This window comes from Leptodactylus fuscus, chromosome 7 (genome assembly GCF_031893055.1).
Source record: "Leptodactylus fuscus isolate aLepFus1 chromosome 7, aLepFus1.hap2, whole genome shotgun sequence".
Classification (NCBI taxonomy): domain Eukaryota; kingdom Metazoa; phylum Chordata; class Amphibia; order Anura; family Leptodactylidae; genus Leptodactylus; species Leptodactylus fuscus.
This window is the reverse complement of record NC_134271.1, coordinates 17,884,702-17,908,857: the sequence shown is the minus strand read 5'-3', so window position 1 is coordinate 17,908,857 and position 24,156 is coordinate 17,884,702. Positions and strand designations below refer to the sequence as shown.

General features: G+C 44.3%; 1 protein-coding gene across 2 annotated transcripts in view; it reads left to right on the top strand.

Annotated features, from left to right (window-relative positions):
- Window positions 1–239: 239 nt before the first annotated feature.
- EML3 (EMAP like 3) overlaps window positions 240–24,156 on the top strand; it is a 38,745-nt gene continuing 14,828 nt past the window's right edge. For both annotated transcript variants that reach the window (XR_012717221.1, XM_075281186.1), the window contains exons 1-7: window positions 240–458; window positions 9,001–9,135; window positions 11,591–11,654; window positions 14,287–14,562; window positions 21,677–21,777; window positions 22,871–22,906; window positions 23,370–23,493. Coding sequence is in view for 1 of the 2 variants with exons in the window: in XM_075281186.1 (XP_075137287.1) it covers window positions 437–458; window positions 9,001–9,135; window positions 11,591–11,654; window positions 14,287–14,562; window positions 21,677–21,777; window positions 22,871–22,906; window positions 23,370–23,493 (758 nt within the window). In the remaining variant the exon portion in view is untranslated. The remainder of the gene's footprint in view (window positions 459–9,000; window positions 9,136–11,590; window positions 11,655–14,286; window positions 14,563–21,676; window positions 21,778–22,870; window positions 22,907–23,369; window positions 23,494–24,156) is intronic.

Below are 24,156 nucleotides of genomic sequence, written 5' to 3'. Positions count from 1 at the left end.
TCCCCCCCTGTGGCACTCTCTGCCCCCCTGTGGCTGTCTCTCCCCCCCTGTGGCTGTCTCTCCCCCCCCCGGCACTCTCTCCCCCCCTGTGGCACTCTCTGCCCCCCTGTGGCTGTCTCTCCCCCCCCTGTGGCACTCTCTGCCTCCTCTCTCGCTGTCAGTGCCCGTCTCTTGTGCGGGGAAGTGAGACGCGCTTCCTGAGGGAGGGACAGTAGTCAGTGACTGGCCTGACACAGACTGTCTCTGCCGCTGTGGAGGGAGGAACAGAGAGTGCGGGGGAGAGACAGAAGAACCGCGGGCTGGAGAGACAGTCACAGACTACGGGACGTGTGCGAGACACCGAGGCCGGGGAGCGGGCTGTCATCTCCTCCTGTGGCCGGCAGGGAGAGGGGGGCAGCAGAGACATCTGTGTGCACATCGGGCAGAGATCAGTGACATGGAGGAGGAGCACTCTGCAGGTGAGTGCAGGAATGGCAGCAAGTAGCCATCAGCTGGAGAGCCACTACAACTCCCAGCAAGCCCAGGGTGCCAGTGCTGCTGTCAGGGACCCCAGGTTTGGATGACTTGTATGGCTACCATATGCCGCATGAAGTTTCTTACCTACTTTCTGCCAATTCCAAGACCTCCGCTTGCTGTCAGTGAATGTGAGGCCGCCGCCATTTTTGGCTTTTACTGAAACACGATATATTTTACAACTCCAGCAAAGTGAATGAGATTTCGCCTGGTCTTGGGGTACGCGGTGACTTTGTACCAAACAGCGCCATGCGATTCCTCACTAATGGTGCTGGGGTGCGCAATTGTCACCCGTAAGATGTTGGGACTGCAAATTTTAGTCCAATGGTTTGTAACCTGCAGGGTTTATGGCGGCGGTTCCTGGGCATACGTGTTAAGAACCATTAGTCTATATTACATGCTGCACTGCATGCCAACCCCCCTGCCCAAGATGGACGCCCGCTCATGGATATGGGCACCACAGTTGGTTTAGAAGTACAAGGAGCATTTCCATCAGTACTGGTGAAGGTGCTTATTCCAGTTACTGGCACCCCGGGAGCGAGTGGGGAGCTGCATGCATTAATCACCTCTCTGCTCCCCACTTCCTCTCCTGCTGATATCACATCAAGCCCCAAAAATGGAGAAGAATGGAGCAGAGTGGTGAATGTAGCGCGCCCCTCGCTTCTGGGGCCTCAGTAACTGCATCAAGTGTCTCCATTCGTGCAGATGGAAAGGATCATTGGGCTTTGAAATTAAGGATGGTGCCCGTAGCCATGTATGGATGTCCGTCCTGGGCAGGGGAATCCTGCATACAGCAGGTGGGGAACTGTGGGGACCATCATGTTACAGGTAGGAGCCATTATGTTTCACCATGGGGTACTATGAGGGCCATTATGTTTCACGTGGGGTACTATGGGGGCCATTATGTTTCACCGTGGGTACTGTGGGGGCCATTATGTTTCACATGGGGGTACTATGGGGGCCATTATGTTTCACCGTTTGGTACTATGGGGGCCATTATGTTTCACCGTGGGGTACTATGGGGGCCATTATGTTTCACCATGGGGTACTATGGGGACCATCATGTTACAGGTAGGACCCATTATGTTTCACGTGGGGTACTATGAGGGCCATTATGTTTCACCGTGGGGTACTATGGGGGCCATTATGTTTCACCATGGGGTACGATGGGGGCCATTATGTTTCACCGTGGGGTACGATGGGGGCCATTATGTTTCACCGTGGGGTACTATGAGGGCCATTATGTTTCACCGTGGGGTACTATGAGGGCCATTATGTTTCACCGTGGGGTACTATGAGGGCCATTATGTTTCACGTGGGGTACTATGGGGGCCATTATGTTTCACCGTGGGGTACTATGAGGGCCATTATGTTTCACCGTGGGGTACTATGGGGGCCATTATGTTTCACCGTGGGGTACTATGGGGGCCATTATGTTTCATGTGGGGTACTATAGGGGCCATTATGTTTCACCGTGGGGTACTATGGGGGCCATTATGTTTCATGTGGGGTACTATGGGGGCCATTATGTTTCATGTGGGGTACTATGGGGGCCATTATGTTTCACGTGGGGCACTATAGGGGCCATTATGTTTCACCGTGGGGTACTATGAGGGCCATTATGTTTCACCGTGGGGTACTATGGGGGCCATTATGTTTCATGTGGGGTACTATGGGGGCCATTATGTTTCATGTGGGGTACTATGGGGGCCATTATGTTTCACGTGGGGTACTATAGGGGCCATTATGTTTCACCGTGGGGTACTATGAGGGCCATTATGTTTCACCGTGGGGTACTATGAGGGCCATTATGTTTCATGTGGGGTACTATGGGGGCCATTATGTTTCATGTGGGGTACTATGGGGGCCATTATGTTTCACCGTGGGGTACTATGGGGGCCATTATGTTTCACTGTGGGGTACGATGGGGGCCATTATGTTTCACCGTGGGGTACTATGGGGGCCATTATGTTTCACCGTGGGGTACTATGGGGGCCATTATGTTTCACTGTGGGGTACTATGGGGGCCATTATGTTTCACTGTGGGGTACTATGGGGGCCATTATGTTTCACCGTGGGGTACTATGGGGGCCATTATGTTTCACTGTGGGGTACTATGGGGGCCATTATGTTTCACTGTGGGGTACTATGGGGGCCATTATGTTTCACCGTGGGGTACTATGGGGGCCATTATGTTTCACCGTGGGGTACTATAAGAACCATTATCTTACATGAGGGCCATTATGTTTCACATGGGGGCTTCTGTGGGGACCATTATTGGGGCACTGCGGGAGCCATTATATAACTGTTATAAGTTACTCAGTTGGAATTTTTTCTCACTTTGCTTGGAAATAATAAAAAACCCTGTTTCAGTCTCAAAAATATAGAGTCATGTCCAATATTGCGACTAGTCGCCGTCGCGGCAACTTAGGGGTTTCAGTGCAATTTCATGCCAGAGTCACCACGTAAACCTTGTCTTAATCTCCCCCCAAAAACTTTAGTAAAAACACTGTGGAAAACTCTAGTTTTTAGAAACGCAGCAAGTTAGTTTTACCTGTTCTGTTTACCTGATGTTCTGTTCCATCCTATTCTGCTCCAGAACTGAGTCAGTGGGCGACGAACATCCGAGTGCACTCCACTATAAAATGGTCCCCTTTGGCCTTAATACTATGTTGTGTGCATGTAGCCTTAGTGTATGGCTAGGACTTGTCATAGCCTCATGGCTAGTTGTGGTCTGACCTTAGCAGCTGCTCCTGTAGTTTATTCCCTGCACACCTGCCATGTAGGATGTCACCCAGCTCCATTGCAATAGTGGATGGGGGGGGGGGGGGTCTGCCAGTTGTCCCAAACCCCCTCTGACACAACCATCACTTCTAATAGCGGGGAAACCACTTTAGAGCTGAGACCATGGCTTGCGCCAAAGCTACGTCTTATTTTATTTTTTTGTGCCAAAGCTAAGAGTGGATTTAGCAGAATGGAGAAGTATAAGGGCTACAAGTCAACATTATCCGGCTTCTAACATTGATGGTCTAGTAAATCTGTGTGACCTAGGTAGCGGGGACAGCTCCGCTTCTCACTCGCCAGACACATTGTAGCGGTGAGAGTATGTTTTTGTAGCGTGATTTTAAATACAACAAATGTCGCCATGTACCCCGAGCCTGAGTGATACTTTATAGTTCCCATTCCTATTCAAGTAGCAAAATCTGCAAAAAAAATGCAGCTTTTCTGCCATGTGTGGCCTCAGCCGGAGGGGAGTTTCTCTACATTTTTGCCCTTACAGAATTGCTGACTGAGCTATACAGGGGCAGGTGACCTCGGCCGATGCTTTTAGTGTAAGGACACTTGTCAGATGTTTTGCACGATCAAGCCTGCCGATGGATTCACTTTAGGCCGCCCATAGACCTAATAGGGAGACATGGACAGAAAAAAAATGATCATATCAGCGTTGGTCACATTGGCAGTGTCTCAGCCGACCATGGACATATCCCTTCAAGCCCTTCTCAATATAGAATATTTTATGTCTAGAATACATGGGCTATTGCTTAGATCTTGGTATCACATTAAATGCATTTTCTTGGCTTATAACCTATGGAAACGCTATCTGTCTGTCTGTCTGTCTGTCTGTCTGTCTATCATCTATCTATCTATCTCCTATCTATCTATCTCCTATCTATCTATCTCCTATCTATAGATCTATCTATCTATCTATCTATCTATCTATCTATCTCCTATCTATCTATCTCCTATCTATCTATCTCCTATCTATCTATCTATCTATCTATCTATCTATCTATCTCTTATCTATCTATCTATCTATCTATCTATCTATCTATCTATCTCTTATCTATCTATCTATCTATCTATCTATCTATCTATCTCTTATCTATCTATCTATCTATCTATCTATCTTCTTCCTATCTATCTATCTATCTATCTATCTATCTATCTCCTATCTATCTATCTATCTATCTATCTATCTATCTCCTATCTATCTATCTATCTATCTATCTATCTATCTATCTATCTATCTATCTATATCCTATCTATCTATCTATCTATCTATCTATCTCCTATCTATCTATCTATCTATCTATCTATCTATCTATCTCCTATCTATCTATCTATCTATCTCCTATCTATCTATCTATCTATCTATCTATCTATCTATCTATCTCCTATCTATCTATCTATCTATCTATCTCCTATCTATCTATCTATCTATCTATCTATCTCCTATCTATCTATCTATCTATCTATCTATCTCCTATCTATCTATCTATATCCTATCTATCTATCTATCTATCTATCTATCTCCTATCTATCTATCTATCTATCTATCTATCTATCTATCTATCATCTATCTATCTATCTATCTATCTATCTATCTATCTATATCCTATCTATCTATCTATCTATCTATCTATCTATCTCCTATCTATCTATCTATCTATCTATCTATCGATCAATCATCTATCTAACACATTATCTATCTATCTCCTATCTATCTATCTATCTATCTATCTATCTCTTATCTATCTATCTATCTATCTATCTATCTATCTATCGATCAATCATCTATCTAACACATTATCTATCTATCTCCTATCTATCTATCTATCTATCTCCTATCTATCTATCTATCTATCTCCTATCTATCTATCTATCTATCTATATCCTATCTATCTATCTCCTATCTATCTATCTATCTATCTATCTATCTATCTATCTATCTATCTATCATCTATCTCCTATCTATCTATCTATCTATCTATCTATCTATCTATCTATCTCCTATCTATCTATCTATCTATCTATCTATCTATCTATATCCTATCTATCTATCTATCTATCTATCTATCTCCTATCTATCTATCTATCTATCTATCATCTATCTATCTATCTATCTATCGATCAATCATCTATCTAACACATTATCTATCTATCTATCTATCTATCTCCTATCTATCTATCTATCTATCTATCTATCTATCTATCTATCTATCTCCTATCTATCTATCTATCTATCTATCTATCTATCTCCTATCTATCTATCTATCTATCTATCTATCTATCTATCTATCTTCTATCTATCTTCTATCTATCTATCTACAGTCCTATGAAAAAGTTTGGGCACCCCTATTAATCTTAATCATTTTTAGTTCTAAATATTTTGGTGTTTATAACAGCCATTTCAGTTTGATATATCTAATAACTGATGGACACAGTAATATTTCAGAATTGAAATGAGGTTTATTGTACTAACAGAAAATGAGCAATATGCATTAAACCAAAATTTGACCGGTGCAAAAGTATGGGCACCTCAACAGAAAAGTGACATTAATATTTAGTAGATCCTCCTTTTGCAAAGATAACAGCCTCTAGTCGCTTCCTGTAGCTTTTAATCAGTTCCTGGATCCTGGATAAAGGTATTTTGGACAAACAATTCAAGTTCAGTTAAGTTAGATGGTCGCCGAGCATGGACAGCCCGCTTCAAATCATCCCACAGATGTTCAATGATATTCAGGTCTGGGGACTGGGATGGCCATTCCAGAACATTGTAATTGTTCCTCTGCATGAATGCCTGAGGATTTGGAGCGGTGTTTTGGATCATTGTCTTGCTGAAATATCCATCCCCGGCGTAACTTCAACTTCGTCACTGATTCTTGAACATTATTCTCAAGAATCTGCTGATACTGAGTGGAATCCATGCGACTCTCAACTTTAACAAGATTCCCGATGCCGGCATTGGCCACACAGCCCCAAAGCATGATGGAACCTCCACCAAATTTTACAGTGGGTAGCATGTGTTTTTCTTGGAATGCTGTTTCTTTTTGGACGCCATGCATAACGCCTTTTTTTATAACCAAACAACTCAATTTTTGTTTCCAAAATGAAGCTGCCTTGTCCAAATGTGCTTTTTCATACCTCAGGCAACTCTATTTGTGGCGTACGTGCAGAAACGGCTTCTTTCTCATCACTCTCCCATACAGCTTCTATTTGTGCAAAGTGCGCTGTATTGTTGACCGATGCACAGTGACACCATCTGCAGCAAGATGATGCTGCAGCTCTTTGGAGGTGGTCTGTGGATTGTCCTTGACTGTTCTCACCATTCTTCTTCTCTGCCTTTCTGATATTTTTCTTGGCCTGCCACTTCTGGGCTTAACAAGAACTGTCCCTGTGGTCTTCCATTTCCTTACTATGCTCCTCACAGTGGAAACTGACAGGTTAAATCTCTGAGACAACGTTTTGTATCCTTCCCCTGAACAACTATGTTGAACAATCTTTGTTTTCAGATCATTTGAGAGTTGTTTTGAGTAGCCCATGATGCCACTCTTCAGAGGAGATTCAAATAGGAGATCAACTTGCAATTGGCCACCTTAAATACCTTTTCTTATGATTGGATACACCTGGCTATGAAGTTCAAAGCTCACTGAGGTTACAAAACCAATTTTGTGCTTCAGTAAGTCAGTAAAAAGTAGTTAGGGGAATTCAAATCAATAAAATGATAAGGGTGCCCATACTTTTGCACCGGTCAAATTTTGGTTTAATGCATATTGCACATTTTCTGTTAGTACAATAAACCTCATTTCAATCCTGAAATATTACTGTGTCCATCAGTTATTAGATATATCAAACTGAAATGGCTGCTGCAAACACCAAAATATTTAGAACTAAAAATGATTAAGATTAATAGGGGTGCCCAAACTTTTTCATAGGACTGTATCTATCTATCTATCTATCTATCTATCTATCTATCTATCTATCTATCTATCTCCTATCTATCTATCTATCCATCTCCTATCTATCTATCTATCTATCTATCTATCTATCTCCTATCTATCTATCTATCTATCTATCTCCTATCTATCTATCTATCTCCTATCTATCTCCTATCTATCTCCTATCTATCTCCTATCTATCTCCTATCTATCTCCTATCTATCTCCTATCTATCTCCTATCTATCTCCTATCTATCTCCTATCTATCTCCTATCTATCTCCTATCTATCTCCTATCTATCTCCTATCTATCTCCTATCTATCTCCTATCTATCTCCTATCTATCTCCTATCTATCTCCTATCTATCTCCTATCTATCTCCTATCTATCTCCTATCTATCTCCTATCTATCTCCTATCTATCTCCTATCTATCTCCTATCTATCTCCTATCTATCTCCTATCTATCTATCTCCTATCTATCTATCTATCTCCTATCTATCTATCTCCTATCTATCTATCTCCTATCTATCTATCTCCTATCTATCTATCTCCTATCTATCTATCTCCTATCTATCTATCTCCTATCTATCTATCTCCTATCTATCTATCTCCTATCTATCTATCTCCTATCTATCTATCTCCTATCTATCTATCTCCTATCTATCTATCTCCTATCTATCTATCTCCTATCTATCTATCTCCTATCTATCTATCTCCTATCTATCTATCTCCTATCTATCTATCTCCTATCTGTCTATCTCCTATCTGTCTATCTCCTATCTGTCTATCTCCTATCTGTCTATCTCCTATCTGTCTATCTCCTATCTGTCTATCTCCTATCTGTCTATCTCCTATCTGTCTATCCTCTATCTGTCTATCCTCTATCTGTCTATCTCTCTATCTGTCTATCTCTCTATCTGTCTATCTCTCTATCTGTCTATCTCTCTATCTGTCTATCTCTCTATCTGTCTATCTCTCTATCTGTCTATCTCTCTATCTATCTATCTCTCTATCTCATATCTATCTAGCTATCCTCATGTATTCAGTTCTGGTGTATGCGTGAAGATATCTGCATGATACATGTATAAGTGACACGTATATACTCTGCATTTCTTGATCTTTTCTTTGTAGGACGTGTTATATATCTCAGTTGCTGTTTAGGCACAAATATGACGTTTTTACATTTTTTGCAAAATGTCACACTTTGATGCAGAATTGCCTGAAGACGCCGGCGGGTGTATTTTATAGTTCATTGTAGTTTTATCTTATAGCTTAGGTTTGATTTATACATATTGTCCTGGCAGTGAAAGGGTTGATCACCTTCTTTCGGGGACCTTCTAGTTATAGGGGGGTCTCTAAGAATCAATATTGCTTTGTGTCCCAGGTGTCAGACCTCCATCCATCTGATGTTGAAGCATAGACTATCAATATTGAGACTTGGAGGGCCCCTTTAATTTGGATCTATTGGATTTTAGTAGAAGAAGAAGGAACCATCGCGTGAACCATAGGAGATAGCAGCATGCGGGTGTCTGTGGATAGGTATGGGGTGTGTACATCTCCAGACATAGCGGAGGAGGGTGTGTAAATTTGGTTCACAGTGTGAAAGTTGAGAATATTGTGAAACAATAACATGTATTGTGTTGTAAAATCTGCCGAGGAATGTGAACATGGTGGCCGGGTGTATGATGCTGGGGTGTTCATGTCAATGCCAGCTGTCTCAGCCTGTGTTATAGAGCAGCCTGGTAATAGATTGTTGTATATCCCACAGATGAGTCCCCACCGCCCAAATGGGAGATCCGTCTCCAGGCGCAGGAGGAAGAAGTCATGTTGTTGAAGTCGGCCCTATGTGATGTCCTCCAAAGGATTCGCAACCTGGAGACTCAATTCCCATCTGGACAATTTTGTAAGTAATAATATCTACGTGTATGTTCAGTGATACATATAGGTGACTTATAATGTACTTATCCCTTACAATACACATCTAAACTGCTGCAGAACCTCTTTTTGGAGAGTCAAGTTGGCCATACAAATTAGATTTTTGTTCTTTGGCTGACAAGCGTCCGTGAAAACACTTCGAGAATATATTCGCAACAGCCGATGGTAAACTGTATTCTGCCAGAAGTAGATTGGCTGCGTTAGATATATATCGGCAGGCCAAAAATATCAGGGTTTGGCATCATCAGCCGCTTTTAGCCGATCATCAGCCAACTTGAGCCGACTCGCTGCTCTCTGTGTTTCTTTTTAAAAACTGATCTAGCGAATCCCATCCACACATTGCCGAAAAATACCCACAGCGTAAATGCTGCGATTTCCAAAACTGTTGCGTTTTTGGAAATCTCAGCATGTCAATGATATCTACGGAAATGCCGGCGGTTTCCCTATAGGTATGATTGAAGCAAAAAGTCCCTGCGCTGCGGGAGAAAACGCAATGAATTTCTGCCACAGTTTTTCCTGCATCGCTTCTTGGCCGTGACCTCCTCCTGCAAAAATGTTTTCCTCCGCGGACCTTATGCTTCAATTATAGCTATAGGGAACCGCTGGCGTTTCTATAGGTATCATTGACGTGCTGCGATTTCCAAAAACGCTACGGTTCACAGCATTTCTACTGCACCTATTTTTCTAGTGAATCCCATTCACTTTGCAGGGACTGTAAACTTTGCAGTTTGGCCATTTACCCTACGTGGGGCCCTGGCTTTGAGTCTAGGGCTATGTGTGAGCGAATGGGCCCCCCTTGTGAGTCCAAAGGTGCTGTGACTGCAAAAACATTGAGCACTTCTGGTGACGTGGCGATCTTTGGTCACAAAATAGTCGCCATGTAGCCTTGTCCGTTCTTGCTGCTTTAAGTGCGTGTTGGTAGATGGTGGAGAAATACTTTATGATGAAATTGCTCGTCTTCCCTACAGGGGATCTCCTGGTTTCTATAAATCTTTTCTAAACTCCGCTGTCCTTGTAGCTCCTTCCTCTTGGGGATTAAGCAGCTGCACGAGATATATTACAAACAATGGAGGATCTGAGCATTTCAACTAATTTTATTAAGGTTGAGTACCGGCCGAGACACATGGCTGCCAGGTCTGGGAGCCAACATCAGAACCGAGGAGCCAGCATTACAGACGAAGGTTTGAGAGCCGATTCTGTTTTTGCTGTAGTTCTACCAGAGCTGCCACGTTTTGCAGTTGTAAAACCACAGCAAAAATTGTATGTATTCACATGCTGCTGTGATTCTATTCTTTAGTGCACCATTACCCTAAAAGATTTCCTGTGCTCTTCTCTCAACATCCCAAGTCATCAGGGCAGGCCCAGCATCGCGTCACTAGCCACAGCGGCTCATATACAATCCTAAAGAAGTCCTAGCAGGCCGGTCCACTTTCCTAGAAGTCACAGAACCCAATCTGCTTCCTCAGTAGTGAGGGGCAGGACCTACCTTCTTAAGGCCACCCAACTCACCCACTTTTTCAGCAGTCAGTAAGGGTAAGTTCAGACAGGGTTTTTTGGACCGGAACCTGAGGCAGAAGCCGTTCCAAAAGACGGGTAACCGTGACTGAATGCCGGTGCACTGCACCAGCATCCAGTCGCACACTCCGCTCCGGATTAGGCCCAAATGAATGGACCTAGTCGGGAGAGAGTGTCTTAAGGCGGATGTCGCGAGGCGAATCCGCCTGAGAGAATGAGCATGTCGCTTCTTTTTTCCAGGAGCCGGGGCAAACCGGTCCTGGAAAAAAGAACTGACCGACTCCCATTGATTTCAATAGGAGCCGTCTTTTTGGTCAGGATTTTGAGGCGGGTACGGCCTCAAAATCCTTACCAAAAAAAACCTGTGTGAACTAACCCTAAGCCTTTTTCATTCCCTCATCACAACAGCGTCTTACCCTGGATCGCCTTCCCTTCTCTGTGACCACTCCAAGCTTTCCTCCTGCCCTTTACCCCTAGATTTCTCTAATAAGATATATTTTAGCGTCCCTTATATCCCCCTGTACTACTGAGTCACACAAAGTTTGCTAAAATGCCAGTGATCATTTAAAGGGGTTGTCCAGCGACTTGTATATCAGCCACTATATAGGGCATAGAGACAATCACTTCCAGTCCTATGTCATGTAGTTAGGACATGGGAAGTGGCCCCATACAGCTGATCTGTCAGCCCCACACTGATAAAAGAATAGGCCACAGATTACAAAGTCATGGACGACCCCTTTAAGGATAGCGTTTACAGAAACTAAGTTATATTCATCAAAAATGTGCGTTACTATTTTATGGCTATATGTACAAGGTCATTGGCAGGGTGACTGTGTATCTGACCTCTCTGTACACTGATATTTGGTATTAAATCCCATCTTTAATAGGATGTTTTTTATCTTCTGCAGGTGACTCCCCGTCCTCCATTGTGCAGCCTGTCAGTCATGTGACTACACCAGTGCAAGCTGCCAGGTATTGATACCACTACATATACATTTCTGGAATGTGTCCTTTAATATCATTTTTGATCTGTAGATTCCACACATGACCACACTTTTTCTATTCATTTGCCCAAAATAAGAAATTTTAGCAAAAATCCAAGTATTTGGATTAATAAGGCTTAGTTCACACGGGGGGTGTATAGGTGGATTTTGGCACCGATAGTGACAGGGGGAGCCGCGTCACTCTCGGGTCAAAACCTGCACGCCACGACTGTCAGCCCGCTTCTTTTTTCTGTGAGCGGCAACATGCCTGGTGGACTACATAGACCACCATTGTGAAGGGGTGGATTACGCGCCATAATCCGCCCCCTCTATGCCCATGTGAACTAGCCCTTAGTGTAATCTGCACATTTTCCCAGTTCTGTGAATGCAGCCAGGGGTGTAAACAATGGGTGTGATGATTCTGGTTGTTGTGGCTACGTCCAGGGACATGTCCATGTATATGTACGATTACTCCTCTAGTCCAGACTAAATAGACTATACTAAGGCCACGTTCACATCTGTGCTGGAATCTCCATAGGCGACTCCTTTGCAGTGTCTGCCTAAAATAATTGGTCCTGCTCAGAAGACTTTATCCTCTGCCAGTTTCAGTTTTAAAATGACGGACACCTGACTGACCCCTTTATAGTCAATGAGGTCCATTGGACTCCTTGTGTTACCGCTGTATTAGCCGTCCGCCTCTCCGTTGTTCTGATCCTCCAACTGTGAACCTAGCGTGACATGGCGTGAAGTGGCATACTATTACATGTTCAGTTACTACGTGTTCTTCTCCTACAGATATACATAAAGCTCAGTTATAATACAGTTATAAAACAGCCATAAAATCACAAAACATCTAAAAATATAGATGTTCTCATATTGAAAATATTACTAGCATCACTGCCAGGGTTCAGGAAAGTAAAAAAAAATACTGGATAATAAAGGAAAAATGACTGTACTCGGTGTACTCGGTCTTTTCCTGCTGTTGTTTAATGTCCGTTGTTCTCATCTGTCACAGGATAAGAGCAATGGACATTAAATGACAGGCGGAGACCCCTCCATCTGGTGTCCTTCTCCATTTACCCTCACGTAGCAACATGACAAAGAAAAGTTGGGTCGTGCAGGAGTTTTTGTTCCATCACGGAAGTAAACAAACGGCATTGGTCATGTTTTTTAGATCATAGTCATAGGAAACAGACGCAAACAGAGGGGGGGGGCTTCATCTGTATCAGGTAGTCTACTACTGTGAATGTCCGTTGCTCTCATCCTCAGCAATGGATTGTAGTAACAGTCTCTAATATTAGAGAATGTATTGTAAGCACATGTTATCTATATAGTCGGCAGCTTTTTCTGCTTCTCACTTTTTAGTGAGTCTGAGGAGAGGGCTCAGTTGTATTCCTGGGGGTCTGTATATATCTCACCTGCCACTCCTTGGAGTCCTTTACTTCGGGCAAAGTCGACTGCTTTTATTTTCACTTTCACTGATCTTTCATTTATTGCCGCCCGTCCTGTCATACGCTGACGTTGTGTCCTCTGCACATCCATTGTTTGCACTAGAAGGTGCGACAGATGATCACTTTTATGGCTGCATACATGATGGCGGGGGGGAGGGGGATGTACTTTATTTCTGTATAATAGTCTACTTCCATATATTGCACCTGCCATAAAGCACACACGCTCTGCTGTACTGTCCTTACACACAGTTGGCAACATGTGAACGTTGTTTCCAGGGGCGGTGGGTGTGGGTTTCAGGGGCTGTGACCTGCAGCGAGCAGAGTTTTCCAAAAACATGAAGTCTTTGTTATTTTTAGACCATGCCCCCTGTTTTTATTCTGCACCCGGGTCAATAGAGATGAAGTTGTGCAGCATGATGTGCTATTGTGTCCGGTAAAGTGCCAGGCTCCTCCATATTATACTCATAACTGCTCCATAAAGCCCCCCTGTGTGGTCCCCATATAGTATAATGCTCACGTTAGTGGCCCCCAGATAGTAAAATGCCCCTGTAGTGCTCCCACAAATTGTAGTGTTTCCATATAGTATAATGCCCTCTTAGTAGCCCCACACAGTATTATGGCCCCATAGTAGTCCTACAAACCAACGTAGTTCCTCCACATAATATAATACCCACTAAGGGCGGGTTCACATCTGCGCCCCGGTCTCCGCTTTCAGGTTTCCGTCTTCTGCCAACAGGAGATGGAAACCCAGCAGACAGTGTCCACCCGTGAGTGTTTTGTGATCTCCGCGGCAAAACCAAAGTCCTGCATATCCGACTTTGTGTGCGGTTAAAAAAAAAACGGTTTCGCGGTGGAGACCACAAAACGCTCACGGGCGGACACTTTGCAAACCCATTCAAATGAAAAGTGACTGCCAGTTTCCGTCTCCTGTCCAGTTACTTGGGCAGAAGATGGAAACCTGAAAGCGGAGACCGGAGCGCAGATGTGAACCGTAACCTGTTATATGGCAGGAGCAACGGAGTCACATTTACAGAGGTCAGAACTATAGAAAGGGGAAAGTATCTGAGGTCACGTCCTGCAATGAGTAACGTATATAGTAACGTATGTGATGGACACCAACACACTCAGACAGGATCAGAATTTACCATAAAGCTTTCTGTTCTTTTGCAGTGAGCCAGTGGAAAGAGCCCAGGGATATAGATCTGCGCTATGTACTGTGGGGACACAAACAGACTGGTCCATGATGGATAAAGAACCCAAAGACTGTCTAGATGGAGTGGATGGGACAGTGGCCTGTGAGAATGACTCTGTCACTGGAGAATCTGCTGATGGAAACGCCGACTCTGAAGAAACAGATAAGGTTTTCCAGAGCTCAAGCTCAACTCCAGAAGATGGCCGCACCAGTATCCGCGCTGTGACAGCACTGAGACAGGACAAAAGAGAGCTGTAAGTGACAGCCATGTATACATGATATATATTATATCCAGTAAGCATTGCCTCCATTTTTGAAGGATCCGTCATGGATAGGTTAGGCCATATTCACATGTAATGGAATTGTCCTGGTTTTGTGGTTTGGATCCTGCATGACAGATATACACGGTACAGGTCATGTGATACCTGATGAGATCCACCATGGACAAAGTCTGTTAGGTGTAGATTATCCCTTAGAATCCATCATAACATGATAGAATTGTTATATACAAAGATTGGCCCATGAACTAGCAATAAGTGACTGGTGTCTGATCACAGGGGGTCCAACTGCTGGGACCGCCAAACACAAACCGGGTAGCCGCGACTGAAAGCCGGTGCACTGCAGCGGCATCCAGCATTGCACTCCACTCTGGATTAGGCCCAATGAATGAGCCTAGTCGGGAGGACGGGAGTGTCTTCAGGCCGAATCGCGAGGCAACTCCCATCGATTTCAATGGGAGCCGTCTTTTTGGTCAGGGTTTTGTGGTGGATACGGCTCCAAAATCCTGACCAAAAATCTGTGTGAACTTACCCCAAGTCCTCCAAGCATGACCTTTCCATCCAACAATGTGACGACAAAAACCAGGCTACCCGATGGGCCCCATTATAGTCAATGGGGTGCTTTGGGATCTGTTGATTTCCATGATTTAATGGATCCATTTTAATGTGTAGTCCGTTCTTTTGTTTCTACAACAGAACATACGAACAGATGAGAACTATATAAGTGTGGAAGCGCCTGAGGCTGAGGCCCCACATTACGGAAACGCAGCTTTTTTTTTTGTTTTTTTGAGCCAAAGTCAAGAATGGTTACAAAAGGAATTGGAAATATATCAAAAAATTTCAGCAAAATCTGCAACAAAAAAATCTGCGTTTCCACAACATGGGGCCTCATCCTGAAAGCTTAACATTATACAATGGACCTAGATTGGTTCGTGGCCTTGTATTAGAGGTAGGTCACGATGAGTTACAACGCGCTAAACTTCTTTGCATCTAAGCTTGCTGTCAGAATATTTCATGCATTGACAAGATGAAAGCCGCTTTGACATTTTGTGGGGAAAAAAAGTCAGAATGGGATTTCTTGCTGACACAGCAGCGTTGGTTTCAGAGGACATGGCCTGGCACTGTAACCTCCATTCTTTGTATTCTAGAGTAAGTGAGGGGGTCAGTAGCTAAAAGTTGGCCAGACTAGAGTGCTGCAGATCAGTTCTCATTCACTTGAATGGGGACTAAGCTGTTTTTGTATACAGAGCCGGGTATCTGTGTTGGTATATTTTTCCAACATGAAAATTTTGGTCTCCCAAAGCAATTTCTCACATGACTCCAGATGTTGGAATCATCTTGAGGTTCCAAGTGATGTCCTTGGCGGAAGAGCCTGAGATCTGCCAGAGATATACTTCTGATATCCAAGATCTGCTCCACCGATGTGGTGAAGTAACAAGTAACACAGCTTTGTCCGCGGCTCTTTTCTGACCTGCTGACACGTTGCGTGCGCCGGTCCAGAACAGGAAAGTTTGTTTATTCATTAGCCAGAATATGACAGTGAACTATTGGCTAAAATGTACCCAAACCTTCAGGTTCATGCCTATGGAGAAAGGCCTAGGCCTCTGGTCACATTATAGAATGGTATTTGATCTGTCGGGTCTGACACCCACATCGCACACAGATCAGTAGTAGGAGCAGGGGCATGTAACGTCTGACGTCATTGCAGAAGGACGGCAGCGGAGAAGACAGCGTAGGAGCCGGGGGACAGGTAAGAAACAGTAATTTTTTATGTTTTTATTCCCCCCGGGTCTCCGATTATTATACTCTGGGGTCTGAAAAGACCCCAGAGTATAATAATTGTTTATGGGTGTTCACTATGGGCCATATTTCTGTGGGCAGGGACCACTATTGGGGATAATACTGTGTGCAGGGGCCACTAAGGGACATAATACTGTGTGCAGGGGCCACTATGGGGGATAATACTGTGTGCAGGGGCCACTAAGGGACATAATACTGTGTGCAGGGGCCACTATAGGGGATAATACTGTGTGCAGGGGCCACTATGGGGGATAATACTGTGTGCAGGGACCAGTAAGGGACATAATACTGTGTGCAGGGGCCACTATGGGGGATAATACTGTGTGCAGGGGCCACTATGGGGGATAATACTGTGTGCAGGGGCCACTATGGGGCATAATACTGTGTGCAGGGGCCACTATGGGGGATAATACTGTGTGCAGGGGCCACTATGGGGGATAATACTGTGTGCAGGGGCCACTATGGGGGATAATACTGTGTGCAGGGGCCACTATGGGGCATAATACTGTGTGCAGGGGCCACTATGGGGCAGAATACTGTGTGCAGGGCTTACTAAGGGACATAATAGAGTGCGGAGGAGGGGGTCGGTCGAGGTCTTCGACGTCTGTGTCGGTTGGGGAGGGGGGCCCATGTCAAAAGTTCGCCACGGGGCCCCGCCATTCCTAGTTACGCCACTGAGTAGGAGTAACTTTTGGGTGACATGTACCGTAGCATTGCACCTATTCACGTATTAGGAGTGCTGCGAATCCCTATAAGAACCACCATACATTGGTTTGCAATAGTATCGCATAACATGCACTGAGTTTCTTTGCTTGTTATCTGAGATAGAGCGTACACGTAGCGAGAAAACAAACTCATTTGTTGTGGGCTAGCCCCCCGGGCGCTGTTATGGTCACGCAGAGGTCAGAGCTGACAGCTTGCCACCTCACATTGCTCTGGGCAAGAGCCCAGACTAGTCCAGCACCGCAAATGGCTGAAGAGAAGGAGTTAATTGTGTACAGATGATGCTGGCGCTTTATCTGTCTATAAAACATTTTATTGAGAGCGGCCTTCATTCCAATTTCCCACACAGTAGGGGAGTCCAGACGTCTGGATACCATCCATGAAAGAACAAATGAACGTTAACGTAGAGTTGGTAGCAGAAGTGAATTACTGAGGATTGTAAAAGTAGATGAGCGAGCAGAGACTATAAAGAAGACAAGTAACAAGATCAGGTAGCCATAATGCCACTACTGTGTCTATGTGTATATGACCATACATAGAGCCTAACCCTATAGGGCTGTAATTCTGTTTACCTGTCCTCCAGTGACCAGTGGGCGCACAATTGAGAAAGTGAATGTTGCAATGAATGGTTTTACCCCAACAGTAGCGCTGTGTGAGAGTAGTCGTACCCATAGTACCCGAAACCTACTGTCCCGTACCAATGACAGTACAGGACAGTATGTCGAAGGGAGGCAGGGACTCCTACCACCAAAGATAACTATACTGATAGGAGTCCGATCACAGCATGAAGTTCAAGTTTGTAAATCTGGCTGAGTGTCATGGGTGAAACCCTACCCGAAATCTAAGGGGATGGGCCCGCAGGCCCTGCAACTACAAAATATACAGCAATGCACCTTGCAAACAATAAAGAGGCGCAGTGCTAGGGTCCCTTCAAGCAACTCATCACTTAGGGTGCCAACGCCCCACCAATCTGATATCGATGTCCTACATTAATTTCCAAGAAAAACCCTTTAGTGTAAGTGCACACAGAGATTTTTGGTCAGGATTTTGAGGCCGTATTCACCTCAAAATTCTTCCCAAAAAAAAAAGATGATTTCAATGGGAGCCGGTCAGTTCTTTGTTCCGGCTCCCGGAAAAAGAAGCAACATCCTCATTCTTTCAGGCGGATTCGCCTCGCGATATCCGCCTGAAGACACTCCCTCCTCCCGACTTGGCCCATTCATTTGCGCCTAATCCAGAGCAGAGCGTGCAACTGGACCCCAGTGCAGTGCATCGGCATCCAGTCGGAGCTACCTGTATTTTGGACCGGAGCCTGAGGCGTTCCAGTCCAAAAAACCCCGTGTGAACTTACCCCTAGGCTAAGGCCCCATGACACATTCGAGGTTTTCCCGCACAGAGTTTTCCTCTGCAGACTTTCTGCTTCAATTATACCAATAGGGAAACCGCCGGCATTTCCGTAGTTATAATTGACATGCTGCGGTTCCAAAAACACAACGGCCTTTCCACTGCCCATAAGTTTCTGCAATGTGTGGACGGGTTAGCTAGAATCCAAGGCAGAGAATGTAAGGTGCTGCAACTAAATACAGGAAAGATTAAGGCCGAGACCCCGCGTTGCAAAAAAACCCCGCAATGGACAAGACAAATACACTGTCACAAAGTCGACCCTCGAGCTACATTAGGACTGTCGCCTATAGGGCAACTACTGTCCAGCACCTGTATTACTTGTCACATGTACCGCACGTTGCGTGACACAGCTTTTTACATGTGACTGTTATAAATAGGGCAGAATTTCTAGGCTTTTATTTTTAGCTTAGTCATAATTTGCGGTAAAGCAAAAAAATCCTTGAAATGTGATTCCGGGAAGTCTGCGATGAATTACATACAGGCTAGAACCTCAGCACTGGAGGAATGGAAGGACGACAAGGGTTAAAAGGATCCGACTGCTCGCGCTCCAGCTTTACATTCACTACTAAGCAGCTACTTGTGTACTACACGCAACGCAGTCAAAAATTGTGGCTGAGCTGTGTTATTTTTGGGCCGTCGACGTCCCTCTGCACACTCGCCGAAAAAAACATGTTTTCTTTCTCCGTATATACAGAGTGGGTGGGTGGAAGGAAAACATGTAGCACGCCATGCAGTCTGCACAGATTTGGTTTCTGCTGCGTGTGAATTGAGTTTTGTAAAATGTCATTTACTTGCTGTGTACTGCGGGTTTACATTTGCTAATCTGCACCAAAAATGTACAAAACTCAATTCTCGATTCTCAAACTCAAACAGCATCGTGGATCACAATCATGGGTTAATAGCTGTAAGGTCGGTAAACCTGCATCACGGAAATGGCGCCGGTTTTCCAAATGAGTATAATGTGGCCTGAATGTCATTCGTGTCACCTCCGACATGTGACGGGCTTAAAAACACTAGGGACTATGGGAATGCCCCATGTATTTAAAAGGATTCTACCATTAAAATCACATTTTGTCCATAACACCTAGGAATAGCCTTAAGAAAGGATATTCTTCTCCTACCTTTAGATGTCGTCAATGCGCCGCCGTTCGGTAGAAATCCCGGTTTTCGTCGGTATGCAAATGAGTTCTCTCGCAGCACTTGGGGCGGGCCCAAGCGCTCAAACAGCACTGGGGGTGTCCCCAATGCTGCCAGAGAACTCTACAGCGCCACCTCCATCTTCTTCAGGAATGGGGTCTTCTTCTGGCGGTGGCTTCAAACTTCTAGGCCTCAGGTAGCCGACTGTGCATGCCTGCCGGCCACAAGAAAATGGTTACAATACTATGTAAGCGGCCATTTTCTTGTGACCAATGGGCATGCGCAGTCGGCTTTGCCCTAGGCCGGAGGCCTAGAGGTTTGAAGCCAGCTCTGTGCAGAGAGGCCATTCCTGAAGAAGATGGAGGCGGCGCTGGAGAGTTCTCTCGCAGCATTGGGGACGCCCCCCAGTGCTGCGAGAGAACTCATTTGCATACAGACGAAAAATGGCATTTCTACCAAATGGCGTCCCGGAGAAGACATCTAAAGGTAGGAGAAGAATAGACTTTCTTAAGGCTATTCCTACGTGTGAACGATGAAAAATGTGATTTTAATGGTAGAATCCGTTTAAGGGAGAAGGACTAAAACTCCAATTGTATATATTGATGCAGGGGCGCCCCTTTAAAGACAACCTGTCATGTTGATTTGGGCCACTAAACCACCCACAGGTCCTTATGACTTTGGGGCTTTGTGTCCCAGATCGTCCAGCGTTAATCCTGTCCATGCCTTGATTTTGTTCTTTATAAATATGGAAGCCCCTAACCAGAAAATCACAAACTCAATGACTTATCTCTGGATCGCAGAAAAACAATTGCCCCTTTATTAGCCGGAGTAACTCATAGGCCAGCCGGACAATGGCGGTCTGTGGTCGGGAATAGTCTGAATACTTCTATGTGTTTGGCTTCTCTTTTTTTGCAGATTTGTCACTGATGGTTTTTGTATGAGCCATTTCTTCTTTGCTGTTTTCTTGCATAATGTGTAAAACGGAAACAAATGAATGCAGAAGACAGTGAAGGGGGTTGCCAAAACCAGCGCCTAGATCACAGCTCTCCTCTTCCAAAGCCCCGCCGCGTGACCAAAGCTCCCCGTGTCACCCCGTTCACTAGCCGACGGTCCAAAGTGGAGGAGTCGCAGGTCAACACAGCAGTATTTGGTTGTATGGTGGGAGTCACTGCGTAGCCCTAACCTAAATTAAAGCTGCACCCTGATTGTGTGATTTGGGCGACTCCTCCACTTTTTTCCTTGCACCGATTCTGACAGATTTTCCCAATAAAATATTGATTCACCAACTCCAGCTCCTTCCATCCTTTAATAGTGGCCGCTCCACTGATTCCGGCACATTTGGAATTTTTTTTCTGGCCCCCACAGTTCCTGAGCAATCAGTTTAGTTAGTTTTGGTGACCAATATGTTAATTAGGTTCTGTACTGTCAGGTGGCTGGTCTCTGATAGGGTCAGGCAAGGGGGTGTGGTTCTGAGCTCTGGCACTGTCTAATCAAAGGTGGACAGTGTCAAAGCTCTAACTCTTGCCCCTTGATTGCTCCTTTTTGACACCGCCCACTTAACAGTACAGACCCTACTTATATATCCAGCACCAGAACTAATTACTGATTGCTCAGGAATGGTGGGGGGGCTACAGAAAAAATTCCAATTGTGTCAAACTCAATGGAGTAGCTTATGTTAAAGGATGCAAAGAGCCGGCGTTGGTGAAGGGTCCACTTTAAGATAGGAGTGACCTGTTCTGCTAACAGAAATTCCTCCTGCCTCCTTATACACATGCACACTGAGCTGAACTGAATTTTTAATGGAGATAGGGCGGTAAGCTGCTGAAAGATGCCGGATAAGATGGCTTATCTCTTGTGAGAACAAAATATCAGGCATGTTGAAACTGTACATGGAAGCAACACTTAGAGATAAGCAGTGTATATATATATATATATATATATATATATATATATATAGTGTGTATATACTGTATGTCACTGTAATACATGTATAAAGCTATAAGTTTAATGTGCTTGTTTTTTGCAGGTTACGCAGGAACAGCTCATCCGATAAACTGGTCAAAGACGCTAAAGAGAAGACTAAGAAGTTAGACAGGAAAGTGATGTCAACTTCCAATCTTTTCAGTGGTAGGTATATGGATATACAAGTCCATACTACTAGGCAGTATATATGTTGTGCATTGCATATGCTGTATGACGAATGACAAAAAGCCTTCGCCTTATATTGTATTATCCTCTAACACTTACAGAGAGATGAGTCCGATATTCTAATCTGAACCATACTGGAGAAACTTATTCAAATCTTCAAATATTTCACTGAATTCTGGCCTAAAACCCAATTTGTACAAATTTCCAATGCTATTATTTCCATTAAAACACCAATTTTTTGGGTTACCTCTGAACAGGCTGAGGTACAGAAAGATCTGAGCACTTACGATAGGTTCACACTAGCGTTCGGCTTTACATTTTTCGGGTCTCCAACAGAACGCTAGAGAAGAGTCCTGCAAACCATAAAAAACGGAGCCAGTTTCTGCCCAGTTCGAATTTAGTACAAAAATTGTAACTTTTTTAATTTTGCACCCCATACAATACTTTGGAGTATGGCAAGGTCGGGACCATCACCCCTGTCAAGATTTCTTATCATATAGTCTGGGTTTTCTAGAAGATGTACCTAAGTGCCAAAGTCTTGATCTAGTTCAGCCTGCTCATAGTGTCACAGACTGAGCACAGAATATTGAAATTTCAATGGAAATAATAAAACTGGATGGTTTTTTTTTTTTTTTTAAATTGTTCCTTTCAGGCGATAAGTTGATGTTCTCTCCGTACTCCAGGGCGCCTATACACCCCGCATGCCCAGTGAGGCTGGGGTTTACTGCTCATGGTTTAGTGTCCCAAAACCTCCTGAGCAGTTCCTTTAAAGGGTGGCAGAAAATTTGGGTTCACATAGGTCATTTATATAACACCCCCCCCCCCCCCCCCCCCCCGTGGCCAGATGGGCAGATTCCTAAATACACCCTATTTCTCTGTTGTAGTTGATCTTAGAGCGTACGTCATTGTTTAGTTATCGCTCCAGTTTTTGAGACCCCACACTGTTTGCATAAAGAAAACCCAAAACCCATACATTACACATAAAGTAAAATTCTTGTTCAGGTTCCTTCATTGTCTTGTGACGCTCTAGAATTGTATCTGCTCTATAATCGGTCACATAAATGTCTTCCAGGTTCCTCTGCATCAAAACGGGGGAATTATAACATAGGTGAGTATATGACACTTATTATATTATATATATAACATAGGTGAGAGGTTTTCTCCATTTTTGGGAGCGCCATGTTCATAGTGTCATAACCAGACAGTAAGTGAGTCCTGTTCTTGTTATTGTATAGATTATTTGGCTTATAACTATGTCCATCTTCACTCATTCTGGAGAGATTCCACCAATATCCTTCCGCTCAGGCTACGTTCACATCTGCAATGGAGTCTCCATTGCAGTGTCCGCTTGAAAATGGGCGGAGGAAGTCCTGCACGGGGGGACACAGGGGGATGTTTGTTATTTGCAAGGGTTTAGCCCCATTAAATGATGCAGATCGAGGGCGGATTGTCTGGCTATGAATTTCGGGGAACATCAGACGTCCAGTTAATATATTTGTCCTTGTGATATTCTATTATCTTGATCTCCGGTATAACATTACTTATATGATAAATGACCTGTTTCTACACAGATGGGACAAGTGTTAAGGTTTTTCTCCGTGGCCGTCCTATTACAATGTATATACCGTCCTGCATAAAAAACCATGATGACCAGAAGCCAGAACTTCCCAGTGAGAAGCTGCAGTTGGAGTGGGTGTATCCTTTATTTGTGTCCGTGAGGCTATGAATGGCCTCTTGTCTTACGGCCTTATATATCTGTTAGTGGCTTATGTCCTGGGAAAGCAACGGATTGGGCATGCTAAAATTCATGATGCCCAATCTGGTCTTCCTCTGACATATTCCGAACAAGTCTCATCCAACCAAATCATACACCTTAGATGGTTAAAGGGATCCTATCATTGGATACCTTTTTTTTTCTCGATAACACGTAGGAATAGCCTTAAGAAAGACTATTCTTCTCCTACCTTTAGATGTCTTTTCCGCGCTGCTTTTCGGTAGAAATCCCGTTTTTCTTCAGTATGCAAAATAGTTCTCTTGCAGCACTGGGGGCAGTCCTCAGCGCTCAAACAGCACTGCGGGTGTCCCCAATGCTGCGAGAGAACTAGAAGATTCAAACCCAGGACAAAAGAAGACACAGAGAAAGCGTTCCAAAAGAAGATGGAGGCGGCGCTGGAGAGTTCTCTTGCAATATTGGGGACGCCCCCAGTGCTGTTTGAGTGCTGGGACCCGCCCCTAGTGCTGCATGAGAACTCATTTGCATACCGAAGAAAACCCGGTTTTCAACTGAACAGCGGTCCAGAGAAGACATCTAAAGGTAGGAGAAGAATAGTCTTTCTTAAGGCTATTCCTACGTGTTAT